This window comes from Simochromis diagramma, unplaced genomic scaffold (assembly GCF_900408965.1).
Source record: "Simochromis diagramma unplaced genomic scaffold, fSimDia1.1 OVJJ01000205.1, whole genome shotgun sequence".
Taxonomy (NCBI): Eukaryota; Metazoa; Chordata; class Actinopteri; order Cichliformes; family Cichlidae; genus Simochromis; species Simochromis diagramma.
Window position 1 is genome coordinate 4292861 of NW_024386782.1, and position 16118 is coordinate 4308978.

Consider the following 16118-nt stretch of genomic DNA (forward strand, 5'->3'; position numbering starts at 1 on the left):
CCGTGCTGACGGCAGTAGCATTTCTTAGTGCAGAAGGAATGAAGATGAATTACACTTGGGATATTCATCATCAGTTTTATAAATAAATGGTTCATAAAATGCGTACTTAAATTTTTTAACACTAAAAGAAAAGGAATTTCCAGGTGTCTTTTTTTAGGGAATAGGTTCAGTGATCAGGCTCACTTAAGACCAAATCAGGCTGAATGTAACCCACAAAATCATTACAGTGATTTCGACACCCTTGGTGTAAACCATGAATGCTATTATATGCTGTTGGTGCTATAGAGAAACAGAGAGTCATTAAAGAGCAGGAAATGTAAATATGTAAACCATCGACCATTTGCGAGGCCATGCAGCAAATCTGAAGGTTTCAGTCCTGCCAGACAAGATATTATTAAATCAGATCAAATCTAATCATTTTGTACATTTTCTTCATATAAACACACATGAGTATAGCACGCTTGCATTTTGTGGATCAACATTTCTGTCTTAAAGTACTTGTGTGTCTGTGTACAAAATCATGTAACCTTGGAACTTGTCATTTAAAGCAATCCTCTGATAAAAAACAAAACAAAATATATACTTTTGTGTCCATCTGGGGCAGGAGGGCATCCAGATTATTTTATTACATTCATTACGTTTCTCCTGGTATGTCCCCATGACTCCAATTTGCTAATAGCTTACTTCATGTCTGAAATAAAGCTGGCTCTAAACAAAGACGCCCATTGAGGACGCAGAACTGCAAAACCTCGCAGAGGGCTACGTCTCCAACTCAAACAGCAGAGTCGGTAAAGACAGAGCACATATCTGAACCACTGGAACACAGAGGTAAGAGAAATCTGTGGAGATACATGCGAAGGATTAAACTATAAATTAGTTAATATTAGATTATTTCTGCCAAGAAAAATGTTGCCTGAGTTGATGTAGCAGTAATCTTGTTTGCGTTGGCCATGTTTCTTTTTGGTTTGTGTTACCTTACCTGCTTTTCTTTCATACTCTCTTTAGGTAATAAAGCCACATCTTTACCATGAAGCTACCTTTGGCTCTGGTGTTTGCACTCACCCTCCCCATCATCAGGGCTCAGGTTCCCCACTGGGGCCCGTGTCCAGAGCCTGCTGTTCAACCCGCCTTCAGCCTTAAACAGGTACCAGTGACGGTGCAGACTGTGCAGAATACGCTGAACACATTAGGCGTGAATGTCATGAGATCCTTCTTCTCTCGCACAGTTTGAAAAGGAAAAAGCTGACACCACAAACATTATCAGAGATTTCTGTTTAAATATTTTCATATGTCAAAGATTTGCTGACTGTTTATGATACATTCTTATTAAGTAGCAAAACGTACATGTTTAGTAATTGCTGGCATTTGTGATATAGATCAGAATAGTGTGTGGTGGAAGCAGATAGGAGTGTTTGTCATCATATTTGTCTCTGTATCGTGTGGGCACCAAAAAGTCGAGGCTGGTAGACACATGCATATGGACATAATTAAATACAACTACTACTAATTATAATTACACCACAGTTAAACAAGAATTTATTAATATAAATATTGTTTTCATGTGAAAAAAATATAATTTAATCTATTAAAAGTACTTTTTATTTATATATATATATATATATATTTTTTCAGCATTTCAGCATAATCTTTGTTGTAAGTCAACTCAGTACCCAAAGTATTGTGTAAGTAAAGCTTTTCAGTACCTTTAATAGCATAGAAATGTGCATACATTAGTACAATAACTGAATAAATGAAGACAGACTTTTTCCCAGAGGGGAAACTTGGCAAAACATTGTGCTTAATTACTTCCTCAGCTGGTGTAGAGTAGGTTTTTATAAAACACATACCATATATCAGAGTATGTAGATTTATTCATAGTCTGCACTCACATTGCTCTGAGTTGTCTTTGAACCCGTGCGTCTTTCTGCCCTCACAGTTCATGGGGAGATGGTTTGAAATTGCCAAACTGCCAGCCCAGTTTGAGAAAGGCCGCTGCATTGAAACCAATTTCACTTTGACGACGAGCAACTCCATTCGAGTGGTCAGCTCGGAAATACTGTGAGTCCCATTGAATTTATCTGTGCAAACGTGGAGCCAGGAGGTAATGTCTGCATGTCGTGCAGCCGTTTTAGTCTAACATGAAGTTTGTCTGTGTGGAATAAAACAGAAAAGGAGAGGTGAAGAAAATCGAAGGGATCGGGGTCGTAGAGGATATAAAGAATCCAGCCAAGCTGGGAATAAGTTATTCCTACGGTGAGCAACATCTGGTGACAACACTGAGAATGACTGGCTGTGTTGTGAGTTGTTAAGAATGAAGTGGAAATGTAATGAGTTAATCAGCCTCTATAAACCACATATTAGATATACGACTTACTCTCAGTATGTGTAGCTTCAGGATAAAATACTGTGATACTTTTGTCTCTTCACTCTTACAACTTTTGTCTTGATCACAGTCCTTCCCTACTCCCCTTATTGGATCCTGTCTACTGACTACGTGAACTCGGCCTTGGTGTATTCATGCACTGACATCCTCAGGCTCTTCCACGTCGACTTCGCCTGGATCCTGGGGCGAACACGCACCCTGCCAGAATCCACCATCGAGAAAGCCAAAGAGATCTTTGCAAACAACAACATCGACGTGAGCAGGATGATCCCCAGCAGGCAGATGGGCTGTGAAAAAATGCTGTGAGCAGCGACACGGCAACACAAATTCAACACAGCATAATGTTGCTGTCGACAGAAGGGGGTAAATTATCCGAGTGTTTGTTTGCCTCGATGAATCTACGATTAATAATTTACGGTGATTGTTTCCAGCAGGATAAACTCAACTAGTTTCTCTGTTTTCTCCAGTTTTTACTTTGCACAACACTGACTGTGACAGTACAAGTTGAGAGGAATACTTTCCGTGTTAAGAGAAATGTTGTATTCGCTGCGAGCAGATGATTCTGAGTAATCTGAACACAAACTCAAAACATGAAGGATCTAATTAGTGTCAAAAAAAGTTAGTAAATCTCATTTCATGTGATCTTTACTGTGTTTTTAATGAAATCGTCAGCGTGCTGCACTGAAGCCTTCAATACACACAGGAACTGATTTGAAAGTTGAAAGGTGTCTTGCTTTATCTGTAAAACGACGACAACTAAAGGTTACGTATTTAAAATAGCGTCGATGTTTGAAGTTTACCATCTGTTTATGCTTTCTAAGTGTTTTAACATGTTCTGTATAAGCGTGCTGAAAGGCATTTTCAACTAAAAGCAGCAATAAAACCGCTATTATTTAGTAAAACATGAAATTCATTTCAATTCAATAAACCTTCAAAATGTCCAAGTTTTAAAGATTCCTATTGGCAGACATTGGAGGGTTTTTTTCAGGCTAAACATGAGAATAAAGGCCTGGGAATTCAAAGTATTTGCACCAAGATGTTCTTAAAAGTTTTAAACCCTGGTGATTCAGGTGACCTTGAAAGGAGTTAAAGTATCTTCACAACATAAAACACCACACTGCCTTACTTGAATGTTTTGTTTGTGCGTTCCACTGAGGTGGATTTTGCACTCTGAAAGGAAAAAGGTATTAGCTCTAACTAAAAAAGTAACACACTTAAAAAAAAATTAAGAGTAATTTGACCTTGGGAAGGTCGCATGAACATGTTCACAAATGTAAAAATCCCCCACCACATCCAGGTGTCCATTAAAAAGACTGAAGACTGTTGATTTTTTGTGTGTTTGTCCTCATTTATCTTGGGTTTTGTGTGTTTCACTGAGGTGAGTTTTGCCCTCTTAAAAGAGATTCTAGCGAACTGAAAGGTAGGTAGAGTTTTTTGAAGTCAATACAAAATATAAAACGATTAATGATGTAATAGAAGGTGACCGATGTCTCGATCTGTAGCTGGTGTTAAATATAATAAACAGGAGCAGGACACCTATCAATATACCTTATGTATGTACATATATATATATATATGTATATATGTATATATTAGGGGTGCAACGATACACAAAATTCACGGTTCGGTTCGGTTCGATACTTTGGTGTCACGGTTCGATATTTTTTCGATACAAAAAAAATGTTCATGCCTTTTTAATTTGTCATTTATTAAAATTATAAATATATATTTTAACTCAAAAGTACAGTTTTTAAATTTAACCCTAACCCTTGTGCGTGTTTTTTATTTTGACAGCGAATGCGCACCTGCGGACCACTTATGTGCAGCCCTGGTTATTTAGCTCGTTATATTGCAGCCACAGAAATTATTTTGTCCATGAAACCATAAAGCTGCACTTTCTTTTTGCCTTATAGTCTGATTTGTCATAACTTCTCCGTTTTGTGGTAAGCTTTTCTTTGGCTGTCACTTCTTCACCCTGACCTGTCTTATTTGGCTCAGCAGAACTAAAATATATATCTGTCTGTGAAGGTTCTCAGTCATCCAGGTCATCTTAGTCAAATATAAATCCTGCTGCTTTTACACACACACACATAACGCTCAGCGATTCTCTGCGCGATCAACCTCTCACATGTTTAAGCTTGCTGCGGGAGATTTCACTTGTCATGTTTGCATAGTAAGCTAACGATTAATAAGACGATGTCAGAGGAATTGGTGCGCAAATTATCATCACTCACAGATCAGTGCTGTCGCTCTCTATACACAGTTCGCACGATTGCAAAGGGAAAGCAAAAAAACAAGCGCAAATTCAAACGCGATTTCAATATGTCACATATTGACAGTGGCTCACCGATGCCAATGACATAATTACCCAGCTACATTTCTGAAAGAATGCAAAAGCATTGACATATATTTTTCTTCCTACAATAGCCCGACGGGCAGGGAAGAGATAGATTTTGGTAGCCCGACTGAAAAAAATCGCTAGCCCCAGGACGTCGGGCTAGCGATATTGCGAGCCCTGTATCTTATTGAGGAATCACTCATCTTTGGAAAAGAGAGTTTATTACAGAGAAATGTCTCTTTCCAAAATAAAAGCTATACTATCCGCTTCTTCTGGGCTAGATTCTCAGCAGCATAAGGAGAGTCATGTGCTAACAGCTGTCTAAATGACTCGGCTAAAGTTAGTAGCATGCTTGTTGTTTTTGTCTTTGCACTAGGATGATGTCGGCGTAAATGTGCAGTCATATTCGTTGTGTTCCCACTAGTGCTTTCAGGTTAATCTTGTTGAAATGACCTTAACACCACAACACGGCAAATCTCCGTTAACGAGCTACCGCCGATCGCCCCGTGCATGGGGCTAGACGGCCAACACGTTAACGAGCTAACTGCGCTAACACACTAGTTCCCACCCATGTAATTGAGCATTGCATGGCACATCCAACATACTGTTTTACTTTAGTCCATGACTCGCTTACCTTCAGGGTCATACGTCACATGAAAACCAAAATAATTCCAAACGCCAGATCTGAATGAGGGTGGGAGAGGTGCCCTACGCTCTTCCTTCTGACTATGCTGTCTGTGTTGAGCGCTCAGTGGATCTGCGCTCGACAGTGCAGCCTAGGTGGAGTAGTCGAACACAGATTCACTGAGCGCTCAACACAGACAGCATCGTCAGAAGGAAAATTGATAAAATAAATTACAAATGTTGTATTGTTCGATACATATGCGTACCGAACCGAAAGCACTGTATCGAACGGTTCAATATCGATACGAATATCATTGCACCCCTAGTATATATATATGTACATATATATATATATATGTATATATGTAAAAAAAACACCCAGCACGCCCCTGCGGGCAGTTTATCCTTCAAGCTCGGGTCCTCTACCAGAGGCCTGGGAGCTTGAGGGTCCTGCGCAGTATCTTAGCTGTTCCCAGGACTGCGCTCTTCTGGACAGAGATCTCCGATGTTATTCCCGGGATCTGCTGGAGCCACTCGCCTAGCTTGGGAGTCACCGCACCTAGTGCTCCGATTACCACGGGGACCACCGTTACCTTCATCCTCCACATCCTCTCGAGCTCTTCTCTGAGCCCTTGGTATTTCTCCAGCTTCTCGTGTTCCTTCTTCCTGATATTGCTGTCATTCGGAACCGCTACATCGATCACTACGGCCGTCTTCTTCTGTTTGTCTACCACCACTATGTCCGGTTGGTTAGCCACCACCATCTTGTCCGTCTGTATCTGGAAGTCCCACAGGATCTTAGCTCGGTCATTCTCCACCACCCTTGGGGGCATCTCCCATTTTGACCTCGGGACTTCCAGGTTATACTCGGCACAGATGTTCCTGTACACTATGCCGGCCACCTGGTTATGGCGTTCCATGTATGCCTTGCCTGCTAGCTTCTTGCACCCTGCTGTTATGTGCTGGATTGTCTCTGGGGCATCTTTACACAGCCTGCACCTGGGGTCTTGCCTGGTTGTGATTAGACCCCAGCCTCTATGGCTCTTGTACTCAGAGCTTGTTGCTTGTGCTGCCAGGATTAGTGCCTCTGTGCTGTCTTTCAGTCCAGCTTTGTCCAGCCACTGGTAGGATTTCTGGATATCAGCCACCTCCTCTATCTGCCGGTGGTACATACCGTGCAGGGGCCTGTCCTTCCATGATGGTTCCTCGTCTCCCTCCTCTTTCTTGGGTTTCTGCTGCCTGAGGTATTCACTGAGCACTCGGTCAGTTGGGGCCATACTTCCCAATGTATTCTTGGATGTTCATTGTCTCATCCTGACTGTGGGTGCTGACACTCACCAGTTCCCCGGCCCCATTCCTTCCGCTTAGCGTACAGCCTCAGTGTGCTGGACTTGGGGTGAAACCCTCCATGCATGGTAAGGAGCGTTCTTGTCTTTGTCAGGGCTAGCTCCTCCTTTGGCCTATGATATCGATCTATATCTTGGCATAATATAGATATCATATATATATATATATATATATATATATATATATATATAAATATATATTATATATATATATATATATATATATATATATTATATATATGTACATATATATACATATACATATATATATATATATATATATATATATGTATATATATGTATATATATATATATATATATATATATATATATATATATATATGTATATGTATATATATATATATATATATATATATATGTATGTATATGTATGTGTATATATATATAAGACATAATTTGAAATACATGGATATTTTTACCACTCTATTTTCCGCACTATAAGGCGCTCTTAAAAAATCCTTTAATTATCTCAAAAATCAACAGTGCGCCTTATAATCCGGTGCGTCCTTATGTATGAACTCTGGTTGTGCTTACTGATCTTGAAGCAATTTTATGCGGTACACAGTGCTCGAAAAGTATTTTAGTAGGACTTTGGTAAGCTATGAAGCTGCACTGCTTGATGGATTGTCAGAGCACTAAGGCTACCGTAGTCAAGAGCCTCGCGGAGTAATCCAGGTCCAAAGGTCCCAAAGTCAAACAAACACTGTGGCATCACTGAGAGTTAAAAACTGTCTAAATTCTTTCATCTTTAATAAAATGATCAGGGTTGCTGCTTTACCAGGTGCAACAATTAAGTTTAACATCCAGGCATCCATGAAAACAGAATTGATTAAATTTAATGTATTTTAGAAGTTAGTAGAAAGTTGGCTCAGAGAGATTTCTTGTGCTTGTGCTGGAATTAAAACGGTCTGCATCAGACCAGCGTGGTTTACCCTGCTGTGTCTGTGAGTTCAAAGGGTCTTACTTTCTTAAGTGTAGTGAAGGACCGAAGGTTTTACATTGTAGTGCAAGTCCTTTAAATGAATACTGCTTTATTTCTGTACAGAACTTTTTCATTTCGTTGCAACAAATATACAATGTGTGCAAGATCCAACTGATCCACAGACTCTTTCAGTTACCATAGGAACATGCTATCACATGCTACAACAATTTAACTTCACTGGGCTTGGGGAGGCACATGTACTCCACCACGCAAAGGCTGGATTCAAATTTAGCTTTTTTTTTTTGAGGTCTAATCTACATTTGGGGAATAATTATTGCTCACTTACAAAGAAATGAATAGTCTCTAAATTTTATGGTTTATTCATTTTTTATGGAGGCAACAAAAATCCAGAATAAAAACATTACATTAAAATCATAAATTGATTTGGGCATCATTGAGTGAAATAAGTACTGGATCCCCAACCATCCACCCATAGATTACAGGTGATTACAATCAAGCAATCAGTCAATCAGTTACAGATACTTGCTTTATGTATAAAGTACACTTAACATAATCAGTTTCTTTGACCTCTCCACCATCATGGGCTATCAAAGAGCCATCAAAGGATGTCAGGATTAGAAGTTAGCAGGAAGTTAGCTCGCTAGTTTCCACCTAAACATGATATAGCATGTTCTGACTGAGAGATTTCTGAAAAAATTAAAACGTACAGCTCTGCCATCTCTACTAACATAAATGAAGACAGAAAACTAAACAGCAGTGACGTTTGTAGGGTTACTGAAGTTGGACTAGCTGGTATATAATGATGTGCTATGTGATTGCTAGCGACACAGCTATGTTAGCATAACATAAACACAGTGAAGCTGGAGGATGAACGCTAACATTTTTCACTCGATAAAAGTTAACGTGAGGGTTCCTGATGGTTAGGGACAAATGCAATTGCATGTCGGGATGCTGGAAATGGACCAAAGTTAAGTCAGGAGAATAACTGAGATCATCCACCCACAATATGAGGTTAGTCATTAATATACTGCAACAACATGGAAATAGAGCAGCTGCGAGAGAATTCAACATTAATGAATCAATGGTACGGAAGTGGAGGAAGCAAGAAGAATGAGTTGAGTAAAATTTGACGTATTTGACTGTTTTGTTTCCCTTAGTGCGCCTTATAATCTGGTGTGCATTATGTATGAAAACAGACCCGTTGATCGACAGTGTGCCTTATGGTCTGAAAAATATGGTAATAATTATTGACAATAAGGGTGGGGCAGAGGTAAATTTTAAATAAGAAATATGGAATAAAAAACAAAAAACAAAATACAAGATAAAAGATAAAGAAAATACGAACTACAAAGTCCTTAATCATACCCCAAATCTCAAGACCCAGGATCCAAGTGAGGATGACTTTACTCCATAAACATTCATGAAAAGGATTATTCTTGCCTAGAGGCACTCACATGGATATGTAAATACTGCGGATTAGTGCAGTTTTTTCAAGCCAGCTTCGAGACTTGAAAAAAACTGCCTGAAGCATGTATGTGTACTTACTGCACTCTACTGCAGCATTTCAGTTCAATTCAATTTTATTTATACAGCACCAAAGCAGTTGCCCCGAGGTGCTTTATTTTGTTAGGTAAAGACCCTACAGTAACACAAAGAAAACAGAGAAAACCCAAGTGACTATGACTCTCTTTGAGCAAGTGCTGTGGCGACAGTGGGAAGGAAAAACTCCCTTTTAACAGGAAGAAACCTTCAGCAGGATCAGGCTCAGGGAGGGGCGGCCATCTGCTTCGACCGGTTGGAGGTGCCGTGAGGAAGACGGGACAAAAGACTTGCTGTGGAAGAAAAGCAGAGATTAATAATGAGTAATAAATAAATACATAATGGGTGGTAAGCAGTAATCCTGCAGAATGGGGTGATATGGTACTATAAGGTCATTAAGATAAGACAGGCTTGATTATTCAAGACCTCATATGCTCTTTTCTGTCTCTCTTTTTATTATTGTCATGTTTTTTTTCCATGCAGGCACGATTTACCCACTAAACCACTGAAAACTCCAAGAAACTTTTTTTTTTAAACAGGAGAACATTTTATTTTTTTGCTTGAACTATATCCATGATCTTAGCACCAAGACTGTGGAAATCCCATCCTGTAAAAGATTTCTTATTGCTTCTTTGCAATTAAAAACTAAAGCGAGACTACCTGCCGAAAAGTGTGCTAGTCAGCTTCAACGTCAACTACAGTAATTCTACACATGCACAGATGCATGTGGACAATTACTGTAGGCTCTTTACCTCACAATGTAAAATTCTTTGAGGCAACTGTTGGATTGAATTGATGCTAAATAATAATAAAACCAAGTTGAATTGAAAAATGGAAACAAACAAATTAGACTGTGATTCATAATCTTAACAGACATGTTGTCTAATCTTCATTATCAAGGTTTTGTGATGACAAGGCTTCGGGATGTAGTGTTAAGTAGCTTTTAAAGTGTTGGTAAGTTAAGCACATCGTGCAGCACTCAAGCCGAGGAAGGAGGAAAACCTACGTGGTCTTCACAGGACAGTAATAAATATTAAACTACCCAACGGAAAATAAAGTGCCATAAACAGTGATTGTTTCTGTTTTACGGTTGCCTTTCTGTAAAAGTCACTGATGACACATTTAAACATTTCTCACATTTAGAGCTGACTGCACATGTTGCGGCCTGCATTCAGAAATTATTGTTGAATCTTGTGTTATTTTGAGTAAACCATTTCTATTTATAGCAGTTGGATCCTTAACGACACTCTGGAGAACTTTTGTCTGCTCTCGGTTTGTTCCCACTCTCTCTGTGTTCCTCTTTTCTGTTTCCCCCCCGCCCATCACCCCCAACCAATCGAGGCAGATGGCACTCCTCCCTGATCCTGGTTCTGCCAAAGGACTTTTCCTGTTATAGAGGACTGTGTGATGGTTGGGCTCCTCTAATACTGTACAATCATCTCAAGCACCTTGAGATGATTGTACTGTACTTCCAAGAAGCTGTTTGATAAACCTTTGATATAATTTTAAAACTGAAACGCATCCACACTGAATGTGGCTCAATGTGGCTCACCTGTGGTCTTTAAGCTCCTGAGTTTAATGTCCTTGTCTCTCCACTTTACAATGTTCTCGCCGTGGCTGAGGAGCGGCTCAATCCTCAGATCCATTTCCCTGTCCTTGATGAGCTGGTCCATTCTTTCTGGAATCCCTCATTGAAAAACTCACAACCTCTGCTTGCCCACCCAGCAACCCATGACCTCAGCTGCAGTCACAAAGCAAACAACTGGCCCTCCCACAGCCTCCCCCCCGCGCATAGTGAGTAAGCTCTCTCTTATTCTCTGCAAGCTCACCTTTGGACTTTGTCTGCAGAATATCTGCGAACCAACTTACCTGGATTAACCTACCTCTCGCCCAGTGACTCGTCTCTCTGCCGCCTGCTCTGTCTGTCTGAGCCCTCCTCGCAGACATCTGCTCCTGAGTTAATAAACCAGCTGTACTGTGAAGCACTCTCTCCTGGGTCTTGCTTAAGAGACTGCCTTTTAATATTGCTACTTTCACATTTCACATGATCATTTATCACAAATAACTTCTACCATTCTGTTTTTTTCTTATAGTCTCTCAGTCTTTTGCTTGAGCCACACTGAGCATCTCAGGGAAAACAATATTCAGCTATTTCAGTTTCTTCAGTTGGATTTTCTCCTGCTTTTTGGGCTTAGGATTGGAGGCTACAAGTCAATGTGTTTTTCCTAGAGTACATATAGAAATAGGTGTGTGGTTTTATGAAGATTGCAGGCACCCGACACAACCTGTGGATTCAGAATCATTTTAAATCATTAGCATGCAAATTTATGATGTACAGCGTAGAATAGCGCTATAAAAGACAGGTAAGAACAAAACAGGCCCATGTGCACGTTTAAGGAATTAAATTGTGATTTTTAGTGTTCATGCTGTGGAAGTCAGTTGCCTCTGTGTACTATTATTTCTTCCACTTTGATTAAATATCAGAAAATCTGTTTTGGTTTCAATGCTCAGTTTATTTTCCCACACCAGTTCACTTATTTTTTTGAGCAGGGTAAGAACAGGCTGTGTTAGTATAAGCCCAACAAGGGCTGAAAACAATGACCATAAACTCTCTGTGAAGCATGCTCTATACTGGAACTATGTTAAACGGCAGTGTCCCTTTTTAAATAAATAGGAAATAGTTAATGAGGCCTAGTGTGTTTGTGTCACATGGAAAATTTCAGTGTAAGTTATCCAAATGTTGCCTTAGAAAATCATGAAAATAGCAAAAATAGCATAGGGATGAGCAAAACTGAATTTAATTCAATTTGATTCATTTCTGTAAATATCTACCTTTTTTATTTTAAGTAAAAAAGTGCTTGATGTGCTGACCTGACATGAGCTTTTTTTTTTTTTTTTGCCTGTCCCATTTGGTTCTTTAGCCATCAGAATTGTTGTCTGAAGACCAACAAGGATACCCAGTGGATTTACTTTGCCAAATGGATCATCGTGGCATTGCCGTATTGGTCCATTTGATCGACCTTTGTTTTTATTATTTATTATATTTAATTTTCAGATGTTACAGACAGGACAGACATGAGTGAGGGATAGGAAAGGGAGAAAGAAAGAGGAAGGAAAAGAAAAACAGAAGGGGAGAGGGACAGTGAGAAAGGGGGGGAGAAAAAAAAATCTCCTGGATCACCTGTTGAGAGAAGAAGAATAGAAAACAAGCAAAAAAAACAAAAAAAACAAAGCAACATACTAAACACAACACCATCGCATTAATCTAGCTAAGTGTAAACAGCAGTAAATACTAAATATTCAATGTTGTTGTGCAGCACGCAGGACAGACAGCGCACAATGTGCTTTGAAGTAGCAGCCAAGAAAGGTGTAATTTAAGTCTACGAGCAGTGAACACCCGTGTGCATACCTGTGTGGATCAGCGTGCTTGTATTCAAATGGTTTCCACATGTAATGGTCTGCAAGAGGATGTAGCGAGCCATAGCCCCGTCCCCCAGGGCATGAAGCAGGCATGGAGGAGATCCAGGCCCCAGACATCCAGAGGCCTCAGAGTGCGAGAGCCCAAGGAGGACCACCGGAGGGGCATCCGTGCCACCCTCATGGGAAGGGCTGAGGATCCCCAGACGAGGCGTCGCCCAGTAGCCACCGAGCAGAAGCTAGAGGGGGCTGCACCGGCGTGCCCGCCGGCTCTGCCGGCAGCCAGCCGTGCCAGAGTGAACCAAGCCGCAGGCCCAGAGGCCGGAGGCCCGAGGGCCCCCCGCACCCCGGAGGAGGCCTGACCGAGCAACAGGCGCCAGGCCCCGCCAGGTAGCCACCGGGAGTGAGCTGGTACATACCTGAGTGCCCAGCCCCGTACACCAAGAACCACCAATGCACCGACCCCTGAGGGCATCAGTCACCGGCAGGGAGTGTGGTGAGGGGAGATAGGCCTTGGAGGGCCTGGGAGTTCCCAGAGAGGTGGAGTCTAAGACCCAACCTGACATATAGACACAGACACACAGGCACACACAGACACAAACATGCATTCCCACCCTCATGCACACATATACAAACACTCAGCACTCACCCAACGTAAGGATTGACATAAATGGACATGTACACACAATCACACTCCCCAAACATACTATATACCCTCGGTCCAGGTACCCTCGCCCCCAGAGGGGGAAACAGAACCCAGACCCAAGAGATGTTACCCTTCCCCCCGGGGTGGAGGCAAGCAGACCGTCCCAGGCTCCGCAGCAGCAGGGAGGCCAATTGGACAGCCAACATCTCCTCCCAGCCCCCCCGCCCCAATGGCTAGCAGAGAACGGGGGTGTGTGAAGACCCCATACCTCCCTCCTCCCACTTATGTGTAGTGTTGCTGCGTGTTGTTCTAAAGTGCATTTAAAACAAGGGAGAGCATGGTGCTGCTGCCAGAGAGCAGCAGGTGTTAGCACGGCCCCTCCCGAGAACCCTCAATGTCTACATGGATTTAAAATTGAGAGGTGGGCACCAGCGCCAGAGGTAGGTTTGAGTACACAGACCGTCCACTGGACGCCGTTAACGTGCCCACCCTCAAGGCCCTATATATATGTGTGTGTTATGAGAGTGTAAGTAATGTGGATGTCTAAGTTGTGAGATAAAATTGAGGCACAGGTGGCCAGAAGGGGACAGGGGTGGGGGGGTGGGGGAATGTCTCCCCTGCACCCTTGTGACACACCCGCACCCCAAGGCCCTACCTGTGTGGGTGAGTGTGGTGGAGCGGGAAGAGGGAGGTAGCCGGGGATGGGGAGGAAAAGGAGGGAGGGGAGGATGCCCCTCCCTAGGGCCAGCTCCCCCGCTGACCCCAGTAGGCACCCCCGTCCTCTGGTACCCACCAAGGCAAAGGAGCCCAGGTCCATCCAGACCGGGGCCTACGGTAGCACTGCCAAGCCCCACAGGACCCGGGGCAGCCCACCCTACCCCACCGCAGAGGAAACTGTACCCACCCCAACATTCAATCGTCTCCCAGACTACACAAGACAACAGACACCCAGGTTAAGTTTATTCTCCACCTCTCCTATGTCTCTTCCCCACCTGCAGAGTGGACTCCTGCAAGGATGCAACAACCTCCCCGCCAGTTGAAGAGCCCCCCAGTTAGGCCGATGCACAAGAGGCCCCCTGCGCCAGGGCTGAGCCCCCGTGCACCCACCCGCTCACAACCTCGGTGACACACCGACGAGGACCGAAGCCCCCAAGGCCCAGCCAGAGCCCCAGCACGGAGGCGAGGCACCCCCGAACCCCAAACCCCCACGCCTGCCCCGGATCCACTCAGGGGCAGCCAGGCCACCAGGCCAGTAACCTACGTCCACCAGTACAGACCATCCTCCAGCCCCGCTGCACGCAGCCACAAGGAGAACAACCTCTAAGAGCGACCAGAGCCACTAACCAGGTTATGAACACAACCCCCGGGTTAAGCCCTCCAGGGATAACGTCTCTAGGGGTCCTCCAGGCGCCCTAAGCCCGTCCCAACTCCATATCAACCACAGTAGCTAAGGCGGGACCAAACCACGACCCCCTACCCCCGCTAGGTGATGGAGCCGATCAAAGGAGCCCAGAGGGATTGATCTAATGTGGTGGCAGAGGCTATATCGAGACTAATGTGATCTATTAGAAGGTTTCTATATTGGCTAGAATTAAGATTATTTTTATTTTTCCAGTTCATGAGGACCGTTTTCTTGGCGATGCATAGGGCAGTAAAAACCATGTGGACTGTATTAGTTTCTGTAGTGACCTCATCCAATTTTCCCAACAAGCATACTAAAGGGGAGGTTGGAATTTTACATTTCAGACACTTTGATAAATCTTCACATATCTCGTGCCAAAACTTCTGCACTGGTGGACAGAACCAAAGAGCATGGATGTAATTGTCTGGTGTATTGCCTTGACAGTGTGAGCAGTTGTTGGAAGATGTAAAGCCCATCTTGAACATCCGATGACCTGTATAGTGCGCTCTATGTAGTATTTTGTATTGTATTAATTGCAGACTGGGATTTTGGGACCTGACATGAGCTTAATATAACTGAAATGTTCCCCTGTGGGGAAGAATTAGAAGAATTATGCAGAGGGTCCATGAGAGCCTGAGCGCTGCAGAAAATGAAGATCATAACCAGATTTCTGTGGTAACCTTCTACCATTTGAATACATTTAATGCAACAGATTATAGCACCAAGGAGACAATAGAATTAAAACATAATCTGCAAAGCTTTTTGTAATTGTTACTACACCATTTACCCCATTGTCAGATTTACAGATTTACAAACCCTGAAGCCCATTTTAGTTAAAAAAAAATCTGAGGAGAAAACTGCAGAAGGTCAAAACTGAGAGAGAAAGATGTGTTTATAAATTTCCCCGTGGTCTCATTCTCAGTGCTTGAAGTGCTTCCTCACAAAATATACATTTCCTCCTCTGTCATGCTTATGTGGTCAGACACTGCAGCGGCTTTCATTTGAATCGCTGCAGTAACATCATGCACACACTTAAAAGCTTGAGAAGAACATAGAAATATTTGACTTCAGAGTGAAAGAGAGAACAAAAATGCTGTTAAATGTGAAAAGTGTCGCACAGGCATGTCAGAGAATTTGTAAAGGGCACCCTTTTCAAAGGTGAAGAGCCTCCTTTGACAAGGCGTTGCTGCTTCTTCCTGAACCAGGGTCGAAGGAAACCTCATGAGATTAGCAGTGATGTGCAAAAGAAGTAAGAAAGTTTTCTACTGAACAGTAGCAGAGATTCTGTTTTTTATTTTAATCATTAAAAATTAGAAGAATTGAAGAAGTTGTTGGCTGTTTTCTTCGTCTTATAACTGAGGAAATAAAGACATTAAAATGAGTATTCCCTGTTGTTAAAGATCAGGGACTTATGTTGAAAGAGGGGGTTTCTTTCTCCTGCCTGTGCGAGGAGGACATC

The 16118-nt window shown here is 42.4% G+C and overlaps 1 protein-coding gene across 1 annotated transcript; it reads left to right on the forward strand.

Annotated features, from left to right (window-relative positions):
* Positions 1-712: 712 nt before the first annotated feature.
* Positions 713-3710, forward strand: apoda.1 (apolipoprotein Da, duplicate 1). The gene is made up of 5 exons (XM_040017384.1): positions 713-828; positions 1006-1144; positions 1937-2058; positions 2168-2253; positions 2454-3710. The coding sequence occupies exons 2-5, from the start codon at positions 1028-1030 to the stop codon at positions 2687-2689; spliced, it is 561 nt and encodes a 186-aa protein (XP_039873318.1). The 5' UTR covers positions 713-828; positions 1006-1027; the 3' UTR covers positions 2690-3710.
* The last annotated feature ends 12408 nt before the right edge of the window (positions 3711-16118 follow it).